Source organism: Alnus glutinosa, chromosome 14 (assembly GCF_958979055.1).
Source record: "Alnus glutinosa chromosome 14, dhAlnGlut1.1, whole genome shotgun sequence".
Classification (NCBI taxonomy): Eukaryota; Viridiplantae; Streptophyta; class Magnoliopsida; order Fagales; family Betulaceae; genus Alnus; species Alnus glutinosa.
In genome coordinates this window covers 12,917,697-12,940,163 of record NC_084899.1, presented here as the reverse complement: position 1 = coordinate 12,940,163, position 22,467 = coordinate 12,917,697, and the positions used below count along the sequence as shown (strand labels likewise).

The 22,467-nt window shown below is 36.1% G+C and overlaps 1 protein-coding gene across 1 annotated transcript; it reads left to right on the top strand.

Moving 5' to 3' along the window:
* The first annotated feature begins 16,015 nt into the window (after positions 1-16,015).
* Positions 16,016-18,570, top strand: LOC133857680 (aspartic proteinase Asp1-like). The gene is made up of 8 exons (XM_062292978.1): positions 16,016-16,363; positions 16,551-16,668; positions 16,761-16,987; positions 17,330-17,554; positions 17,644-17,782; positions 17,887-18,087; positions 18,201-18,273; positions 18,388-18,570. The coding sequence occupies exons 1-8, from the start codon at positions 16,152-16,154 to the stop codon at positions 18,495-18,497; spliced, it is 1,305 nt and encodes a 434-aa protein (XP_062148962.1). The 5' UTR covers positions 16,016-16,151; the 3' UTR covers positions 18,498-18,570.
* Positions 18,571-22,467: the final 3,897 nt, after the last annotated feature.

The window sequence follows — 22,467 nt, the reverse complement described above, 5'->3', positions numbered from 1 at the left end:
TGGTCCAATTTGTACATATGAGTTTCCAATTTGTACATATGCCCATCTACACATTCAATACAAAGTAGGACTTGTTAAATAATGATATCGTTATTATGGAATTATGTAGCATAAATTTGGGAAACTTGTAGAAATAACATAGAAGTTATAGGTAGTAGTCATGATTTCTGTTATTATTTGTTGTAATATTGTTTCAAAAATTGTTATGCTATATAAATAATATGTTCAGAGTGGCATGATGTAGGCTGTATACATAATATAAGATGTAATGTGTCCATTGTGTCTTGGCTATGCTCACAAGTTAATTTGTCACATCTCACAATGTGCACGCATTCTATAACATATTATTAGATATGTGCACATTGACACTCCAACCTAATACAGATATGCGACAATCTAGGCTTATTAAGTAGGCTTATGTGATATGATTTTTGTGTATTGAAAGAAGTAGCCTTATAAAGTGTGTGCTTGGTTTGGTTGTGTATGTGAGTTTGATTTTTGTCATAATTGTGCATAAATGGACCCAATATTTGATCTAGTCATTTGCCACCATGGGTCCCTGTCTGGACATAGGATGGAGTACATAGGAGGAGATCATATGGAGGTTAATAGACTGGATGCAGACAAGTTCTGTTTTTGGGACCTTACAAATATCCTAGAGTCGTACATGGGGTACAGATACAATGAAATTCCGGCAATGTATTACAAGAATGACGATGAAAGCAACGAAAATATAAACAGTCTTAATTCAGACCAAGATTTCTTGAAAATGATCAACGGGATCATAAAAGATGGCAAGGTGAAGTTGCATGTGTTTGTTGACCATGAAGAGGAGGAACTAGCTGAATCGGTCCCAATTGAAGTGGTGACCCCAATGCTGCTTCTCTCTCAGACTCCATCAGAGGTGGAGATTCAGTATTCCGAAGAGGATTTGCCACAACACACATCACAACCTTCAATAGATGAGCCACGGTCTGATGAGCCAGTAGAGCAAGCTGCTGTGCAGCCACCATAGCAGGTTGCCCGAAAGCCAGCTCGACAGCCTCGACGGCAAACTACCCGGCAACCTCGGAAGCAGTCAGTTCGGCAGCCTCCGCAACAGCTAGAACAGCAGCCTCAGGATGATGATGAGGAGGCTGATGAGGAATACCTTGAGATGAGTGACTTTGAGGTCACAGACGGCGAAGAATAAGACATTTTTACAGAAAAAATGAGATAATGTTGTACGCGAAGCAAGAGAAGAAACAAACAAACGGTTTCAGACGTGGGACAAGGCATCTACATCAAAGGATGGAGGTGATCCAATAAATGACCTTGATGCAGAGTCTGATGACAGTGAAACATTTCACATTATGGATAGTGAGGAGGAGGAGGATGAAGGTGAGGGTCCTCGTAGACGAGGGAGGAGGTATCCGGAATGGAGGCCCATGCAGGACCTGAAAGACATAATTACATTGATAGTAGGGTTGAAGTTCAGCAACCCCACTGAGTTTAAGGAAACATTGAAAGTGTTTGCAGTGCAAAATTCATTTGACTATATGTACAAGCACAATGAGAAGATGCGGGTCTCCGCGGAGTGCAAGAAAAAATGTGGCTGGAGAATACACGCAAGTTGGTCGAACTGTAGAAAATTTTTTCAGATCAAAACTTTTCAACTAGTTCATAATTGTGGCAGCCACCACGATAACTAGCGGGCAACAGTTAGGTGGGCTGCTAATAGATATATATACAGCTTTCGAGACCAAAGAAACCTCAAACTGACAGCTTTGAGGGAAATGATCCGGAGGGACTACCATGTTGACTTCAAAATGTTGAGCTGCCGTCGTGCAAAAAGAATGGCATTGGCGATACTGGATGGTATAGATGGTGAGCAGTACAAGCACACTAGGGAGTATGCCAATGCATTACTGCAATGGAATCCGGGTTCCTCAGCGTTCATTCAGTGGGATGGAGTGTTCTTTCAAAGGATGTATGTTTCGTTGGCGGGCTGTAAGGAAGGTTTCTTGGCTGCCTGTAGGCCAATGATATGCGTAGATGCATGTTTTATGAAAGGAAAATGGAGTGGTCAACTGCATGCAGCAGTTGCTTGGGATGCAAACGATGACATTTACCCGATAGCATATGCTATATGCGAAGCTGAAACTAGGGATATTTGATGAGTACTAAATATTGTGTATTTGGACCCCTTGATTTACATTAGTTAGACCTTTAGCCTTGTTATTTTCTGATGCTTTGGTTAGTTTTTGTGTTTTTATGTTTTGTAGGTCAATAAGTGAGGAATGGCAAAATTTATGTGGAATTGCTTGAAAAATTCGGAAGTTCTGAAGAACTCGATCGATCGAACTTAAATTCGATCGATCGAATTTTGACCGAAGTCGATCGATCAAAATTTTCCAGAACTTACGTTTGCAGAAGCGCGCCAGAACACCCAATCAGGAGCTTCTCCATGACAAAAAGCAGTTCTCCCTCTGATTTTCCCAGCAGAACACGCTGGTTTCGTGACCTTGGTTGTCTCTAGCAAGAGAGGAACCCTAGAGGGGGTTAGAGGAGTCATTTTACATGGGTTTCTAGCCCTAATTTCCTTCTATAAAAGCCATAGCCATGCCTCCTTGTTGGAGAGTTCAGAGAACAGTAGCTAGGATTTATTTCGTGCATTTTGTAGTTGATTTCAGTAGCTCTTTTCTTTAGACATTTGTCTTTGTAAAGCTTTTCTTTTATTTCCATGTTTGTTCTTCATTTTCTTGTGGTGTTCTTAGTCATGGAAGGCTAGTAACCTCAACTAAGTTTGATGATGAAACCTTTCCATTGATGACACTCACACTCTTGTTATACTACTTGCACATTTGATGATATATCATATTTGTTGTTCAAAGTTCCATTCATTTAAATACTTTATCTTTTGCAATGAATGTGATTGTTGGTAGATATAGGACATTTAATGTGTTTCAACCAATGGATACATTGTTTTATCGGTTTGAATGATGATATCCATTGTGATTTGTTCACTAAAAGGATACATTGGATGATTTGATTTCAAATGGGTACTCTTTGTGATTTATCTTTGAGTTGGATTCATTTAATGGTTCTAAGGTTTATGGTTGAGAAACTTGAATGACACCCTAAGCTTAATGTTCTTTGGGTGTTCAAGTGGAAACCAAGAGTGTGAGTTGTTAGATTTGGTTTGGTAGATTCCTTAGCCTTAGTTTCTTTTAATTTGCATATTTTACTTCATCTCTTTTATTTAGTCTTTTGTTCTTGAATCAATCCTCAAACCTTTCGGAACTAGGTTAAAATGAGGTTGATTAAACAAGACGCCAATATTTGACCATTTCCCTGTGGATTCGACCTCGCACTTGTACACACTATATTGCAAACGATTCGTGCGCTTACGAGTACATTAAAATTTACACATCAGGACATATAGACCTAGTTCTTGAAAATACTTTTGGATGATATTGGGTATGATTGGGAGCATACGTGGTCGTTCATGTCCGACCGTCAAAAGGTAATATTTAATGTACATTGACATGTGTTCTTAAACTTTCATTATCAAACATATTTTCACATATTTGCTTTTAACAATATCAAACAGGGGTTGGTTAATGCTTTAGAAGATTTGATGCCTGGCGCCGAGCATAGGTGATGTGTTAAACATCTGCATGCCAATATCAAGAGGAAAGGCTTTAAAGGGAAAGAGTTCAAAGATGCTCTCTGGGGTGCAACAAGGGCTTCCAATGAAATACAATTCAAGTATTACCTCGAGGTCATTAAGGGTATGAACCAAAGAGCATACAACTACATCGAGAAGATAAACCCTAAGATGTGGTCCCGACATGCATTCTCCACTACAAGCTACAGTGACATTTTACTAAACAACATTGCAGAGAGCTTTAATGCATGGGTGTTGGAGGCTAGGGATCAGCTGATTCTATCTTGTATGGAGACAATAAGGAGGCAGTTGATGAACCGGTTTGATAAGAAGAAGGTTGGAGCAGCAACTTCAACCAATGTGATTTGCCCTAAGATTGTAAAGAAGCTTGGCCGAAACAAGAAAGAGGCTGATGCTTACATATGTCACTGGAGTAATGGACTCCAGTATAAGGTTGATCATACCCTTGAGCCTAGGAGAGTTGTTAATCTTAAGGCAAGAACTTGTGGATGTGGCAGGTGGCAACTGAACGGTATTCCCTACCCTCATGCAATTTGTGCAATGTATAGAAATAGACATTTCCTTAAAGATTACATCAGCAAATGGTACTTGATGGATACATATAGGCTGTCATATACCCCTAATATTAATCCAATATCTTGACCCAATGACTGGCCCATTGACCGTGAAGTAGACCCTATAGAGCCACCGATTCCAAAGACACAACGCGGTAGGCCAAAAAAGCTCAGAAGAAGAGGAGATGATGAGACAGTTCCAGATGATAGTACACGGGTCACTCGAAAGGGGTATGATGTATGTTGTGGGAATTGTGGTAAAAAAAGGCCATAATGCTAGAAGTTGCAAACAACCTGAAAATCCAAACAGAAATAAGTATCCCAAAAGGGATAGGAGGAAGCTGAAGCCAACAGATGTGAGTTGGCTTTTTTTTCAATAACATTATTATAATTTAATGTTATCTTGTATGACGTGTTTGTGTTATCTTATATATGTGACAGGGATCACCCTCGGGAACAGCAGCCAATGTTGGTCAACAATCAGGGGACAACGCTCCTCAAGACAACCCTCCTCAGGACAGTCCCGTTCAACCATCATGCCTCAACCCCCAAAGTTCAACTGAACTGCTCATGCATAGACAAAGACGTGTCTCTAACTTATATAGGAGGATGGAATAGGTGAGTTTCTCATAACTTTTAGTAATGTTTTATTGTGGGAATTGTAGATTTTCCTCTAATGCCTTACGTTAATTTGTTACCTATTACCTTGCAGCTTCGGGGGGAGACGTCAAACACGATGCAGCTCAGGAAGGATCACAGCCAGATTGAACAAATTGACACATTGACAAATTGGTCATTTTTTAAAATAGGATTGATTGTGTTATGTTATGATGGATGGATAATTTGTACATTGACAGTTGGTCATTTTTTGAAACAGGATGGGAAGTGTTATGTTATGTTATGGTAGATTTGTACATTGACAAATGGGTTTGGTTTTAGTGGACATGTAGTGGTGTATTTCTGATGTAAAGTGTTATTTGGATGGATAATTTGTACATTGTCAATTTGGATGGAGGATAGTGGTGTATGCTATTTTTTGGATGGATAATCTGCACATTATCAATTTGGATGGATAGTGGTGTATGCTATTTTTTGGATAGATAATTTGCACATTGTCAATTTGAAACAGGATTGATTGTGTTCATAATTTGGAACATGATTGAATTTTTGGTTTGGACAAATTGTTTTGGTTTTGGTCATTTTTCGACACATGATTGATTGTGTTCATTTTTTGGAACATGATTGATTTTTTGGTTTGGACAAATTGTTTTGGTTTTGGTCACTTTTTGACACATGATTGATTGTGTTTATTTTTTTGAACAGGATTGATTTTTTGGTTTGGACAAATTGTTTTGGTTTTGGTCATTTTTTGAAACAGGATTGATTCAAACAGGTATCATTTAGGACACATTTACAAAACCAAGGTACTAGTTCTGATTCACTTAGAAAACCAAGGTACCATTGGTGATACATTTATAAACCACAGGAGGCACATAATGAAAAACATTTCGTCATATTTTTACTTGTAATTCGATAGTATTATATTCGGACATCTTTTAGGTGTAGTTTTATAGTAATTCATTTGGCCAGTCAGATTTTTTATATTTGTGTTCCAAACAATCTTATTGGTCAAGAGGTACCTTTTATGTTACATTGACAAAACCCAAGGTACTACCTATGATATATTTACAAAACCAAGGTACCATTGGTGATACATTTACAAAACCAAGGTACCATTTCTGATACATTTACAAAACCAAGCTTACAATGTTGACATACATGTGTCAAACTATAAACTCACTTAACAAGTGCAAAACAAGCAACCAACAACATTGTGAACCATGACAACAACAAAACATACATAAAAAAATTTTCCCTAACCCTTTAGATGTCATTTTCCTTCTCCAGACACTTGATGATTTCCATGTGTTTCTCATTCTTCTTCTCCAATTGCTTAACCCTTTCCATGCAACTTTCCTTTTTCATTCTCTAAGTCTTTCACCCTTGCCATCAAGGTACCATTTTCATCCTCTAGTTCTTCAGCTTGCTTCATAATTTTTTTTAAGACCTCCATAGATGTTGCACAGGTTGGTTTGTCCACCCATTTAAAAAATTTGCAGGCATCAGATTTTGTATGTATTTTGAAGTATAGGTAGTCTGTAAGAAATCATTCAAATTATCTAGAGGAAGTGATTCAACCATAAAACTGCTTACTCTCGAGTTGTAGGAGGCGCAACCCCAAAATCTTCTCCCAGGATTGTCCTCAGTCCAGGAGGTCTTTATAGGTGCTAGTAAACCTCAAAAACATAGGTAGGACTTCTCAGCACGCCCCACAGAGGAAGATCCAGATGATAACTTTGTTTGATTCAAATGTCAAAAAAAAACAAAACAAAAAATAAATTTTTTAATCGGCTGATTCAAAAAATAAAAAAATAAAAAAATCCACTCATAACTCAATAACAAAACAATAGATTAAGAACACACCTTCTCTGAAGAACGGGAAACTTCTTTCCCTGCTGAATCTTGTACGAGACTTGATGATGACATTGGAGAAACGGTCGTGCCAGAGCTGTGGGGCGCCACTGAAATCTATTGTCGGCCTTATATGATTAAATTTATAAGATTGGTTTGGGGAGATTTGTTGAACCGGAGCTGTCGGTAGGGTTAGGATTCTATGGTTTTTGAAGGAAGGCGACGCTTTTAGTTGTTTTATTTCAAGAAAAATTTCAATTCTTGAACTATTATGTGATTATCTGGATTTGTGTTAATAGGTAGCATTACACAATATTAGGTGGCATTACATAAACACGTAGGATTTATCTGAGGTGTTCATTGACATTGTCAGACGTTAGTTTTGGATGGAGAAATGGACGGAGGTACCATTTCTGTCTTTTAACATATCATAAATACCACTTATAATCAAAAGTAAAACTTAGGGGGCAAAAATTAAAGTTTGCAAACCACAGGGGGCAATAATGCATTGAACCCTAATATTTAAATTGCAACGACAACCTACTCTGGTAATTAAATAAACTCTATCTGAAGGGAGCAGAGCCAGCAGCCAAGTCAAGGTGTCTTTAATCACCTTGATTTAAGCAAGACTACTTTCTCATTATTAACATCTAGTAGATATTAACATTTCATGTACTCATTGCTATATCATAGTCTTGATCTAACATTTGACTTTTTACATCAAACTTGATATTCCAATACTTAGATGCACGCATAAGTTCAACAAAGTTCTTTTGCATCTTGCATATTACATGTCTCTAGATCTTTGCTAAAATATTTGTTTGACTGTATACATCTCTCATGGTGAAGATCTCAAAATAATCAACCTTTGACTTTAATCTTGATTAGAGGTCAAGCATGATTATAGGTTTAGGGTGAAGAATTTTCTCATAGTAGATCCATTTCTTTTTGAGAAAAATTCTTAACCACTATTGCTTCAAAGGTTTTATCCTTCCTTTTTATTCGACTTTGACTTGTAAAAACTCAATTGCAACATCTAAGTTTTAATATTGTTAAGCGTCTTTACAAATAGCCAGATTTGGTTGGCTTAGCAACCAAATTTACATAGCCTTGATCTAATTATCCGCATTCAAAATCGTTCCATTGTATTCTTTAGGATATATATGATTCATTTAATGAATCTCAAATCCCACCACAATATGTTCAGTACTTCTGATGTGTCAGTAGTAAAACACATAGTGTATCTGAAATGTTTGTAATGTCTACGGATAACTATTATCTCTTTTAATATATGAGCGTTCTTTTAGAATCTTCACTCTTTCATTGAATTTACTCATATAGTCTTAATTTTTAGGAAGTCGGTGTGAACCAACATCTTCCCAACAAATAGGATTATATTGTTTCTACAACCTTTCTTTCTTTAAAGAAATTAGGCATAGTATCACCTCTATTACGAAAAAAAAAAAAAAAAAAAAGTATTCCTCATATCTCATACTATCTTTGTTGTAAACAAAGGTTTAATCAACTAGGATTCTATTCATATTTTGATGAGTTATCTTAAGTAATACTTTGATTAAATCAAAAGTTCTTTATATATTTGAAAAATCAAAGAATTCCGTACATAAACTTAACAAATCAAAACATCATTACCAAAGCATATACCTTTGCCCTACTTTTTTCTCAAAGAAAAGAACATCTTTGTTCATATTATGCTCGAAGGAAGATTCTTCTTAGATTAGGAGCTCATCAAGATCCAATTTTGCTCATGTATCTTCCAAAAGGAAAAAGATCTCTTGAGCTCATCCCGGACTACCCCTTGGATCATTGATGAATAAACAAGTAAAATACAACATATTGGTAATACTTATATTTTGTTAGCTCAAGAATACACATCAAAGTAATAAATGATTCTAAAATAATTGTCAGTCATATAAATCCAGGATGTTTTTGGGTGCATTGTTTTTCAAAAACAAATTATATTGGTATTTAATGGTATTCACAATTTTTTAAAAATAAAATAAATTTTATCCAACTTTTTCTAATTTTGTCTCAAGAAGTCAAATCATCTAAACATCTTTTTTCAACTTTATTTTGCCTTGGAATTAGTGCAGTAAATTATAGTTGAATTTAGATTTCAAAAAATCGAACATCCAAACATCCCATGATCTAAATATGACAACTTTAAAATTTTCATTCAAACTCCAAACTTTCTAGGTGTGTCTTTTATTTTCTTCGTTTTCTGGTTTTCTAGAACCCTTGTAATCTAATTGCAGACATGTATATTAGTACCAAATCCACACACCAGGAATTCCGTTGGATTCTTACAAAACATGTATCTGAAATCTAAATGAAAGTTTTTACATGAATGTTTGAGTGACAGATACTTAGGAGAATTTATCATTCAATGTCCATCCGCCTTACAATAAAATCATATTCCAGCAAGGGCCTTTGGAATTTTTATTAGCTTTATTGACACCAATGACAATAACTTTGCCATTTTCCTTGGTTTCCTTTCTTCTCTTCTTTATGTTTCGGTTCTTAAAAAAATAAAATAAAATCAGCCCTAATACCAGACTTTGGTTTTATTATGCTATCCGCTATTACACTCACCAACTATGACAAACAAAATCCTCTAAAGAGTGTTTCATGGAGCTGAGGATTTCATAAATCTTAGATTGATCATCAACCTCAAGATTAAATAAACCATTTTGTTTCAACTTGAAAACTTGCTTTATTGAAACAACTTCAACCATTTTGGCATTTGTGTCCAGTTCAAGAACATCATATTGTTCTCCAAACATTATGTTAGTATTTTATGTTGGCGACATTCTGGATGACAAAAACACTTTATGTAATAATTGCATATTAACAGGATGATCGGTTCTTATTTCAGAGTCTTCATATCTTCGAACAGTGTTCATTTCAAAACATGTGATTAACCACAAGTTTCTAGAAGATGTCCATGAAGATTCATTGCAAAATCCAAGACAAAACAGCCGGTTCCTGTGCAACCATTCGGACGAGCCTTTGAAAGAGTCCGGACGCCCCACAATGTCTAGCATATTGCGTTGAAGACGTTTGGATGTCAGAGCAACACCGTTTGGACTCTAGGTCAAGCTTTTTCAATTTCTACACGGAGTTGGATTTCAGAAGTCGACACTGTTTGGGAAGTTTCTGCAAGATGTCCAGACGACGTGGCAACACATCTAGACGCTGTCCAGCATTTCAGAATATTTTGAACTTTCGTTCGAATGCGGAAAGGAGTTATAGTGAAGACCGTCTGGACGCTTGGCCAAGTCGTCCGGATGTATACCTGTTATGGAAAGAATTGCGCTATTCTGGAAGGTGGTCACAGAAGACCGTCTGGACAAGGCTAACTTCCGTCCGAACGCTCGATAGCCAGAGTTCAAATTTTAGCAGATTTAAGTTTTCTGTAAGCCTATAAATAGAAGGTTCTAGGCTTGTAAATTGTATGAATTCTATAATGAATTTCATAGTACTTAGAGAAGGTGTTTAGGGAGAATCAAAGATCCGCTAGCTCTCTAGCCGTTGCCGGTATGTGCTCAACAGTTCGTGTGAAGTCTATCTTAGGAGTCGGTCCTAAGGAAAATGAATCCATCAAAGACCCCTTCAAGTAGGAGACTTGGTTGGGAAGCGTTCATGATAGGCTTTGTGTTATAGTTAAAGGTATGACTACTGCAATAGGTTTTGTGAGTACGAGTGCTTTGTAACTTGCTTTGTTTTTGGATAGTGAAGTTCCTAGGTTTGGCTGCCCCGGAGTAGTGTTTCTCTTCATAGAGTTTCCACTTCGTCAACAAATATCTTGTCTTTTTATTTTTCGCATTTAAAGATATTTTTGTTGAACACAAACACACACACTTGGTTGTTAGAAGTTAATATTTATTTTCACATTACTTCTAGATATTCCAACATATCTGAATCAATCTTAAAGTTACGCAACTTTACATGAAGCTCAGGTGTAATTGTCAAGATAAAGGTTCTTGGTACATCATTAATCTTGCGACCACAATTGTAATTATTTATTTCATCATCAGTATGTTTTAATGTAGAATAGACATGATGAGTTTGCACACGATTGTGCCTTTCTAGTGTCATAGATTTATTATAATTTTGTCTCCAATCTTTATAAGTAGATTCTGCGATTATAATAACGGGATCAACAAGCATCACAAAATGATCAAAGGATGAAAAAACTGCAAAATACATAACAATAATAGGACATATATAAATCTAGCAAATTAATATAACATGAAAATCCAATGACAACTTATGATATTTAAAATGCGACGACAACCTAATCCTATAATTTTTTTTTTAATAAAAAAAAAAATGCCCTCCGAACGGAGCAGGACCCACGGCTAAGTCAAGGTGTCTTTAATCACCTTGATTTAGATGAGACGACTTTCTCATTATTAATATATAGAAGATATTAACATCTCATGTACTCATCATGACTATATCATAATTTAACATTCAACACTTTAGATCAAACTTGATATTCCAATACTTGGCATGCATAAGTTCAATAAAGTACTTTTGCATCTTGCATATTACATGCCTCTAAATCCTTGCTAAAACAACTTTCTGACTGTATCATTCAGATACATCTCTCATGGTGAAGATCTCAAAATAATCAACCTTTGACTTTAATCTTGAATAGAGGTCAAGCATGGGTCTATGTTTAGGGCGAAGAATTTTCTCATAGTAGATCCCTTTCTTTCTGAGAAAAATTCTTAACAATTATTGCTTCGAATGTTTTATCCTTCCTTTTTATTTGACTTTTACTTGTAAACTTAATTACAACATCTGAGTTTTAATATCGTTAGACGCCATTACAAGTAGCCAGATTTGGTTGGATTACCAACCAGATTTACATAGCCTTGATCTAATTATCTGCATCCAAAACCATTCCACAGTATTCTTTGGGATATGATTCATCTAATGAGGGTTCGTTTGGGTTTGCGATTTCAAAAAATGTGATTTAAAAATAACGATTTTAAAATGTGCGATTTGAAAAAGTGATTTTTAAAAATGTAGTTAAACGTTTGGTAAAATCGCAATTTGGCCTTTAAAATCACAGGTTAGCCTTTTAAAATTATGCATTTTCAAAGAAAGCACTCATTGACTAGGATTTGAAAAAACAGTTTTCTGGGTTTTCAAATCGCAATTTTTTAAAAACGCAATTCCCAAACGGTTCATTTTCTGCGATTTGGTTTAAAATCGCATTTTTTTCTTTACTAAATCCCAATCCCAAACACACCCTGAATCTCAACTTCCACCACAATATGGTCAATACTTCAAATATGTCAATAGTAAAGCACATAGTGTGGCGACCCTTTTATATATATATAGACACACACACACAAAAATGGAATTGCACAATGGCATGGCGATTAGTCAAAATGCCAACTCATAGTACACATCCCATAGCATGTATCTGATATATCAGAGATAAATAACTATGCTACGGAAACTAATTCTCTTAAATTGAGTAATGGTATAAACAACAGAGCCATACACTTGTCTATTTATTTAAAGCATAATTAAAACATTAATTACATCAAAAGAATTGTTGTACAAAAATAAGTGTCACATGCGACACAAGCCATATATCAAAATGTCTATATAAAAATATAGACTATCCATAGTGTTAGTTTGTGTTGGCTACATTCTGTTTGACAAAATTACTATCTAGTAAAGTTGCTGTTTTAATCAGGGATGTTGTATATTTCAGAGTCTTCATTTCAAAAAAGTGTTTCAAGATGTTCAAAGAAGATTCTGTAGAGATTCCAACTCAAAGAAGTCGGATCCCAAGTTTCCGTCCGGACGGCCTAGTCGCATGTCTGGATGCCCATTTGTGTTAAGAAGCTGAACAGTTCAAGGTTGCATCCATCCGAACGTCATGGCAACACGTCCGAATGCTCTTTAGAGTTCGAGAAGAATTAGGTTTTTCTTCACAAACACGTATATGGGAAGACAGCTGCATTCGTTCAGATGATAGGGCAACACCGTTCGGACAAAGTTCTTAATAAGGCAAGACGTGGAAAAGAATTGCAACTGTCCGGACGTCAAGGCAACACTGTCCGGACGCGGTCCTTATTATGGAAGTTACGTGTAGTAAAGTTGCAACCGTCCTGACGCTTCCTTAATATGGAAACATGTGAGCACGTTATGGAAAGCCGGTTGCACAGAAGACCATCCGAACGCTTAATGCTTCTGTCCGAATACTGCCTAGAGAAATCAAAGATAGCTCGATTTAGGTCTTCTAAGCCTATAAATAGAAGCATCTAGGCATGTATTCTTTACAGAATTCGGTGTTGAATTTTTTATAGCTTAGAGAGGGTGTTTAGGAAGAAATTGTTCCCCTAGTTTTTAAGATGTTGTCGTTGTGTTGTTGCAGTGCTCGTATTTGAAGTCTATCTTAAGGAGGAGCCCTAAGGTAAATGAATCCATAGAAGACCCCTTCAAGTAGGAGACTTGGTTGGGAGGCATTCACGTTGGGTTACGTGTCAGAGTGCAAGATACGATTGTTGCATCGGGTACTTGAGTATTACTATCTTTGTACTAACTTTATCTTTTGATAGTGGATTTTTTGAATTTGGCTGCCTCGGAGTGGTTTTTCTCTTAATTGAGTTTCCACTTCGTTAACAAAAATATCTGTCTCTTTTAATTCCATACTTTTGATATTTTGTTACACGTTGCATACACACATGATATAAATTAGAGTCAATTTAACTTTCACATAATCCAACAATTACATCCGTCGCGATAAGCTTTAGTCATAATAGCTCAAATACGATGCCACAGGGACCTCATCGATATCTGCAGTACCTACAACCAAAACATCAACATCAACACGATCGTAGTGGTAGCCACGTTTTCATATGTGAACGTATGAGTTCAATAACTTAGTAGTATAATACCCACTAGGTTTTCATAATGAACTAACCATTTCTATTTTACCATATTTTTACAATAACAACTATTTGTGGATTAATGTTTGCATAAAAGTTTTCTTAACCAATAGGGTAAACCATGGCATTTGGTTTATAAATAAAATAACTACAATATACACATCAATACATACATATCATGTGACCCAGATATTTTAGTATACAAACGAAGCTTTGGGGAAATACAGACATAAAAGGATATCTAAAGAAACCATTGACACTATGTCTCGACCTTATGTGCATACAAGTCATTTGAACCAATTCCAATATACGCACACTCCCAACCGTGGTATCATAAGAAAACATTCGACGCACTATTTCGGCTAAATATGCATGCATTTCTTCTGAACCTTTGGAGAATACATGTATACGTACACTAAAAAACTTTACATTTCATAGAATCTACTCAACGTCATTACTCGGTCGCACAAGTATACATGACATTCTGAACCTTTGAAAAATTCACGTATTACAAGCACTCCAAATACATTCCACTTCAATTATTATACAAAATACTATGGGCTTGAGGTTTAACAAATCATAACATTTCTTTGCATAAAACACCATAAAGTTCTGAGTGAGTAAAATACTCACATCTGGTAGATTGCATAGGACTCACAACTCAAGCACTCTTTCACGTTTTAGTTACTTTGAACCCTACTTTGGAGAACAAGTTGGCATTTCCAATCTCATATTACGTGTCTACAAACAATTATGATGTTAAACTCAATTGACTATTGAACCCTATACTCTATTACACATAAAACTACCCGTGTGCTTACACGTAGCATTTTCTGATTCAAAAGCTAGCTAAGTAACTTTGACTATTATTAGGTTAGTCATTGGCTTTAGGTTCGTATTTTACCTTGTTTATTAACTATAAGATGCAGTTGTTACCTTCATTAACTCATTTATTATTATTGTATCTCATTATCTTTGTTAGCACCTTTTTATAGCTTATTTCTTGTTTACTTAGGTTAACTAGGTATATTTGACTCACATATATATATATATATATATATATATATAACCAATGCATTTATTCATGTACTTTAAAAGTACTCGTGTATATTAGGCTTGATAAGCGTTATATATATATACATTAAATTGTGATATAAGTATATAATGGCCCTTAGCCTCTTTTAAAACCCAGGTCCTAAACCCTACATTAGCCCTTTTTTTTAAAAAAAAATGGATGAGCTACTTAAATAGTTGGTTTCTGGGGCATTAAAATTTGGATGGGCTACTTAGGTTTTTGGGTTAGCTCACTTAATGACCCAGTTTGTGTTTTATTTTTTTTCAAAAAAAAAATTGTTCGGGCTTGGGTCTCCGTATTGGTTGATCCATTCATGACTTGTTGGGCTAATGGGTTTTAAACTCTACCCGATACCCAACCTTTAACCCGAAAAACAGATGCCTCTGACCCGGAAAAATTTCAGATCTGCGCTGCCTCCTTCTTTCTTCTTCCTCATGGCCGGCTGCCCTTCCTGATCCCGCTGCCACCTTATGCAGAGGCCATTCGTGGCCGCTGCTCAGCAGCAATGGCGATTCCTCTGGGTCGCCTTTTACCCAGAAACGAGGCGGCCAGTCCCTGTGACGGCTCTCCTTACACGGAATGACGCCGGCCACGAAGAGGGCCGGCGCCTACTGCATTCGGCAAAACCCGCTTGACTTTATGTGGTTTCTCGCCGGTGCTGGAAGTGAGGAGCAGTCGGCCGGAGTTCATGGTGGGTTTCACGGGAAGCAGTGCAAGTTTTGGAGGAGTTCAGGGCGGGTTTCGCGGCAGCAGTGCAAGTTCCGGTTTCATGCTTTAGTGCTAAAGCATTTACAGAATATTTCAAGGTGCTGCAAGTGCAAAGTTTTTCATGCTTTACAGAGTTATTTCAGGACGAAAGAGGCACAGATGCAAAACAATACGTGAACCAGAAGAGTAAAAAAGGCAATTAACGCTGATCAAAGAAGTTTCCAAGAAATTTCCAAGAAATTTCCCATATTTCAACCAGAAGTGCTTTTTTTCAGCATTCTTGCACTCCTTTACCGAGGTTTCTTACGTTTATAAAATCCCATTAATTAATACAATCCTCGAGTCCCAAACGGAGGGAAAGAACAAAGAACCCCTACATTAGAAGAAATGTCATTGTTGAAGTCGAAAGGCAGGTTCCATAATAAACCCAAGAGAAAAGGAAAGTAAGGTAATTAGAGACAATTAAAGGAGCAAGCAATACCCATTCATGCTTAGCTTAGAAGTAATACTTATATACTCGATGACCCATTTTTTGTCACACGCATCTATAAAGATTCCCATCACGGCCACCGCTAAAAACATCCCCATCAAAAGCACAACTTGGTACATGCAAAAGGCCACAAAGCCCCAAGAAAAGTCTAATTTGCTATTTCTTTCAGTCATTTTGTCAAGCACGTAGTTAAATCACTAAAACTCATTCATTCATTTGCTAATCGAGGTAAGAGAAATAGAGAGAGATGAAGGAACAGAAGGCGGTGGTGTTGGTGCTACTACAAGTGCTGGTGCTGTTTTTGGGTTTATGTGAGTCATCAATGTCATCAGCTCCTTATGTTGATCAGGTGCATAACAGGAGGAAGTCCATGCTAACCGAGCCGACGTCGTCACTGTTGCTCAACCGATTTGGGTCCTCCATCGTGTTCCCACTCTTCGGGAACGTCTATCCTATTGGGTACGCTCATATAATCTACATGTCACATATATTTCTTCTTCCCCACGAAAACTTGCTTTTTCCTATTGTAAAAAAAAAAAAAAAAAAAAAAAAAAACTTTGGGGTATTAGTCCATATATATGATATGTCCAAATTCTAGACCCACAATAAGACACCATCTGTTGAATTTAAGACACATAATTTGCAGGTTTTACAACGTCACCCTCAACATAGGGCAGCCATCAAAGCCCTACTTTCTGGATCCTGACACCGGTAGTGACCTCACATGGCTCCAGTGTGACGTTCCCGGTAGCAAATGCACCGAGGTTAACTATATATATCATTGTCTTCTCTATTTCTAGATATATATATATATAGAGAAAATGATTTAAGTTTGTTATGTTGTTGTTGGCTGCAGGCACCTCATCCACTTTACAGGCCTCACAACAACCTGGTAGTCTGCATGGACCCTCTTTGTAAAGCGTTGAACCCATCCGGTGAACACAAATGTGAAAGTGCCCCAGAGCAATGTGACTATGAGGTTCAGTATGCAGATGGTGGTTCATCTATTGGTGTCCTTGTCCAGGATGTCTTTTCCATCAACCTTACTAATGGGATGCAATTTAAACCTCGCCTACCCCTTGGGTTTGTCACTTCATTTCATGATCATCATCTTACTTATTTTCACTAAATCTGAAGATATTGTTTTAGAAGCCAATCTTTGAGAATCATATATGACTTTGAATGGAATTAATTTTTGCAAATTATGACTTGGAAGGAGATTTATAAGGACCAATGACTTTCAAAAATGACTTGAATCTCATATATCTATCTAGTACGTCTTTTTGGACCGTCTATTTCCATTTACTTTCAACTGATCGAGAACTTATCTTTTGGGCTCTGTAAGGCTGTGATTACTCTTTTCAACTCCACACAAATATATATATATGTACGTGCTGATTTTCTTGTATACATATGTACGTACAGCTGTGGATATGATCAGATGCCTAATCCAGCTTCTCATCCCTTCGACGGAGTACTTGGCCTCGGCAAGGGACAGTCCAGCATTGTATCACAGCTTAGTAGGCAGGGTTTGGTGCGAAATGTGATTGGCCATTGTTTAAGTGGGCGAGGCGGAGGATATCTCTTCTTCGGTGATGGCCCTTACGATTCTTCACGTGTGCTTTGGACATCAATGTCACATGATCATCCGTAATTAATTACCCCGTCCCCCTCTATTCTATTTACATGCATGGACATTCATTCATATATTAATTTACATTCATTCATATATTTGTCAGCCAACATTACTCACCCGGCTTTGCGGAGCTCATATTTGGAGGAAAGACCACTGGAATTAAAAACTTGGTCCTAGTTTTTGACAGTGGGAGCTCCTACACCTACCTAAATTCTCAAGCTTACCTAGAGTTAACTACTTTGGTGAGTAGATTTACATTATTAAACGCTTGCAAAATCTTTTTATCTTTTTGTTATATATATATGTGTGTGTGTGTGTGTGTGATCGATGTCATGTATATTTGTAGGTGAAGAGAGAATTAAGTGGAAGGCAGTTAACAGAAGAATTGGATGACAAGACTCTCCCAATCTGTTGGAGAGGTCGAAGACCATTCAAAAGCCTAAAAGATGTCAGGAAATACTTCAAGCCCTTAGCATTAAGCTTCATCAATGGTGGGAAAGCCAAAATTCAGTTTGAACTCCCCCCTGAAGCTTATTTAATAATATCGGTAATTCCCGTACCATCATTTCTTGTCTCAGTTGCCACTTTGTGTCAAAACTCAAAACTCACTAACAACATGCTCTCTCTCTCTCTCTATATATATATATATACAAATGCCAGTCCAAGGGAAATGTTTGCTTGGGAATTCTAAATGGAACAGAACAAGGGCAGGGTACTTTGAACATCATCGGAGGTAATGATTGGTACATAATATAATGCAAACAAAAATATCAAACATCCCAAACAAACAGTAGTGCAGCTAGATCATTACTTAACACAACCACCGCCTTAATTCGTTTTTTTACAGACATATCAATGCAAGATAAGATGGTTATCTACGATAACGAGAAGCAGTTGATTGGATGGATGCCTGCAAACTGCGATCGGCTTCCAAAATCTAACACTGTTAGCATTTGATGACAATGAGTAAGCTTGTCAATTCAGCATGTGATGGACTTAGCCATGATATATAAAAGAGAATAGTTGTTAATTTGCCTACGTACGCAAATAATGCCTTGCACAAGATACAAATTAAGTTATACCCGATTGGCATGATCATCAAATGCTGCTTTTCTTCTTTAATTTGTTGCATAATCAATATTTTTAACAACCGGTGGAAATCTGAAATAATGCATTAGCTGCATGTTCTGATGTTCAAGCTTAGTTTGTCATTTCTTTTGAATAAACTCAAACTTGCTCATCAAAATTGGCAAGTTGATAAACCTAGTGTACTTTGTTGTGCGGTGGCGGAGTTAGGATTTTTCTCTTGCGAAGCTTGGACTAATAATTACTAAAAAAAAATAATACTACAGGAAAAATATAATTTAAACACTATATGAAATAAAAAGTTTCAAACGACTTTCTTTAAATATTAATATTGCCTTAAAACTAAAGAGAAGTGTATATACAAAAGGTATATCTTATCAACTTTCACATAGATATATATTAAAAAGAACATAAAAAAGTTCATAAATTTAGCATCACAATGGGACCCGACCATGTTTTAAAGAATAGAAATCTTTTATTAATATTTTTGCCAGTAAATTTTCAGAGATTTCTTTCCGAATGAAGATAACTAAATAATTTGCAAGAAAATCATCTTTCATCTCGTTGTGAAGCCTATTTTTCCTACTAAGAAACTTGTGGCACAAATTTGTCTCAACATCTATTTCAATATAAAACTACAAATATATATAGATAATACAGTAAACAAATCAATAAAAGAAAAAAAGATGTAGTAAAAACATATGGTTAAATATTATTCAGCCTCCTAAACAACCATTTTTTATAAAGCATCACGAATTGATAGTGTCATGCTTTGACCTTTCAAACTGCCAATTTGTTGCAACATAACCCCATCCGTTAGTCTTGACCATTATATTGGATGGAAAATCAAATTTGACTAAAATGTTTCGAAAATACCTTATTTTGACAATTGAAAAACAAAAATTACCCTTTTGTAATTGTTAATTGTAGAAAAAACAAATTTTTTTTTTCAAAAAAAAAAAAAAGAAAAGAAAAAAAGTCAAATTTTTTTTGGAATAAATGCTAAATCAATCTCTTAAAAATAATTTAGAGGTCCTCGAGGTAGGTCAAAATAATAACTTAGTCATTGTAGTCAAATTCCGTCAAAACACTTGACGGATTCCATTAGTGTGCCACTTGTCATCACTAATAGAATAATGACATGTGTTACTCTTTTTTTAAAAAAAAAAAAAAAAAATTAAATATATAAAAATTAAGAAAGAAAGGGGTGGCTGCCGGTGCTACCCACGATTAGCCACCCCAAAGGTGGCTGGCCTTGGGGCTGTGACGATCTTTTTTTTAAAAAAAAATTAAATTTTTTAATTTTTACAAAATGGAATCATCAGAGTGGTATGACGAGTAGTCACAAAGCCAACACATGGTATACATCCCATAACATGTACATTATATTCAAAGTTAACATCTATGCATCGGAAATTGAATCTTATAAAACTAGTAAGTTTTAATTACAACGACAGAGCTATTTAATTATCTATCTGTTTAAAGCTTAATAAAAGTATTTATTACATATCAAAAGAATGGCTTTGCAAAAATATGTGTTATATACGACACATGCCATACTCAAAATAACTACAAAAATGGACCATCTGAGCCCGACACATCTATGACCCGAGCGATTAGCTTCAATTGTATTATCCCAAATACATAGCCACTGGGTCGTTGTCAACATCAGCCGTACTTGTAGCCAAAGCATCAGTATCTACACGATCGTGGTGGTAGCCACGTTCGCATAGGTGAAAGTATGAGTTCGCCAACTCAAGAGTAAATCACACACTGGTTTTCATAATGAGCCAACCCTTTTAATTCCTACTGTATGTTTACAATAACAGTTACTATTAACATGATGCTTCTATTTTGAAAACGTATTGCAGCTTATGAGAGTAAACACCGGTATACATAAATTGGAAGGTCATACTACAAGTATTCCGCAACTTCAGGGAACACAAGCATATGGACATTTCTAAGTATAAAAATCAATGACCTCATACCTTAGTTATACAAGCATATAGATATTCCACAACCTCAGAGAATATAAGTATACAGGCACATCCAAACATGAAAATCAACGACATCATATCTCTATCATACAAGCATACAGATATTCCACAACTTCGGAGAACATAAGTATACAAGCACATCAAGACGTAACATCGATCCTATATGAAAACCATTGACATCATAACCTGGTCATACAAGCATACATATATTCCACTACTTCGGAGAATATAAGTATACAAACACGCCAAAAATAGACATCACTTAAATCATATGCTACTAGTCGAATAGAAATATACATATGCTCTTTCCCATTAAGACACATAGGCATATTAATATGTCTAGTACGAAGTCTTGTAAAACATCATTAAATCTCATGTCATGCTTGCCATTATAATAAGAGACAACTTCAGCTCATATTAGCATCATAATAGGGGACAACTTTGGCCCATATTATTCATTATGGAGACAACTTCGGCTCCTTGTTGTGTAAATATCTACCTAAATAAATAGGTAAATAATTATATGTTTTACTCCCAAGTACACAAGATCAAAACAATAGTATAGAAGGCAAATACGAGATCATTCCCATGAGAATTAGTATAAACTATGCTTGAAGAGATTTTCCTAAATAAAGATCTTGAATAAGATGAGATAAAATATTAGATTGAGATATTAAGAAGAAAAGGTAGGGCTTCGATATCCACCACTAATAATTCTCAAATAAGATTCACAATAGTCATAATACTACAAGAATAACTTGATGCTTAATGTTTACCAGCCATAAGGGAATGGTATCTTCTCCTAAAGCTTTTGATTTCTCTAAACAATGAGTTAGGCATGGTATCTACTCTCTAACTCTTTTCTTCATTGAAGGATTTAGCATGGTATCTACTTTGTTCTTCAAGAAAGCATAAATCTATGAAAATTGATAAATACACTCAGGCTGAAACATGATATCTATTCCAATTGTCTTTATATTGATTAATCCAAGAACATGTGACGGGGCTTCTTTCGTTACTCTATTATGCCTAGGACTCGGTCATCCAAATTGACATAAATAACAAATTCATACCACAAACATATGCTGGCCTAACATAAACATGTCAGGAATTCACGAAACTAGAATTAATCAAGTTTAGTATCAATATATGAATTGTAGCAAAACAAATTGAAAAACTAAAAGATACATGATTAGGGCTTCAATCAAGCCTTAACTAAAGTATTAGCTACACATAATTTGGACTGAAATCATCCTCATAAGAAAATAATGAAGGAAAATAAAAACTAGAGAAAACAACCCCCTTCTTGGAGTAGCCTTTGATTCTTCTCGAAAGCTTGTGTTATTTTTCTTCAATGGTTAGAGGCCTATTTATAGGGATTAAAGAAGCTCTAGAAGCCCTAGGAATCCTATAAAAATCGTAAATAATTCTCCTACTCCGAGTAGAATAAGAAAAATTCTTTTCCTTTTCTGAAATTCCAATCTAAACTGGAAAAGGATTCATGCCGTGTACTATACGCCCGGGTGTGTTCGAGCCCATGTAGATATGCGCTCGAGCTTAGGTGATGAAGCGGTCGAGCGTAGGCGCGCTCGAGCCTAAGTTGTGAGGTGCTCGAGCGAAGGTGCGCTCGAGCCCTTGTTCTAATGCGCTCGATCCCAGGGTCTTCAGCATGCTTCCAAAGGTCTTTTAAGTCCAATTTCCACTCGAGTTCTTGCATCTATCTTATAAAGCTCTGAAACATGAAAAAATAAAAAATAACAATGCTAAGAAATTAACATATGTGAGTTAAGGGGCTAAAATGTGCAAAATCCGATGCTTATCACTCCCTTTTCTTTCATTATAGA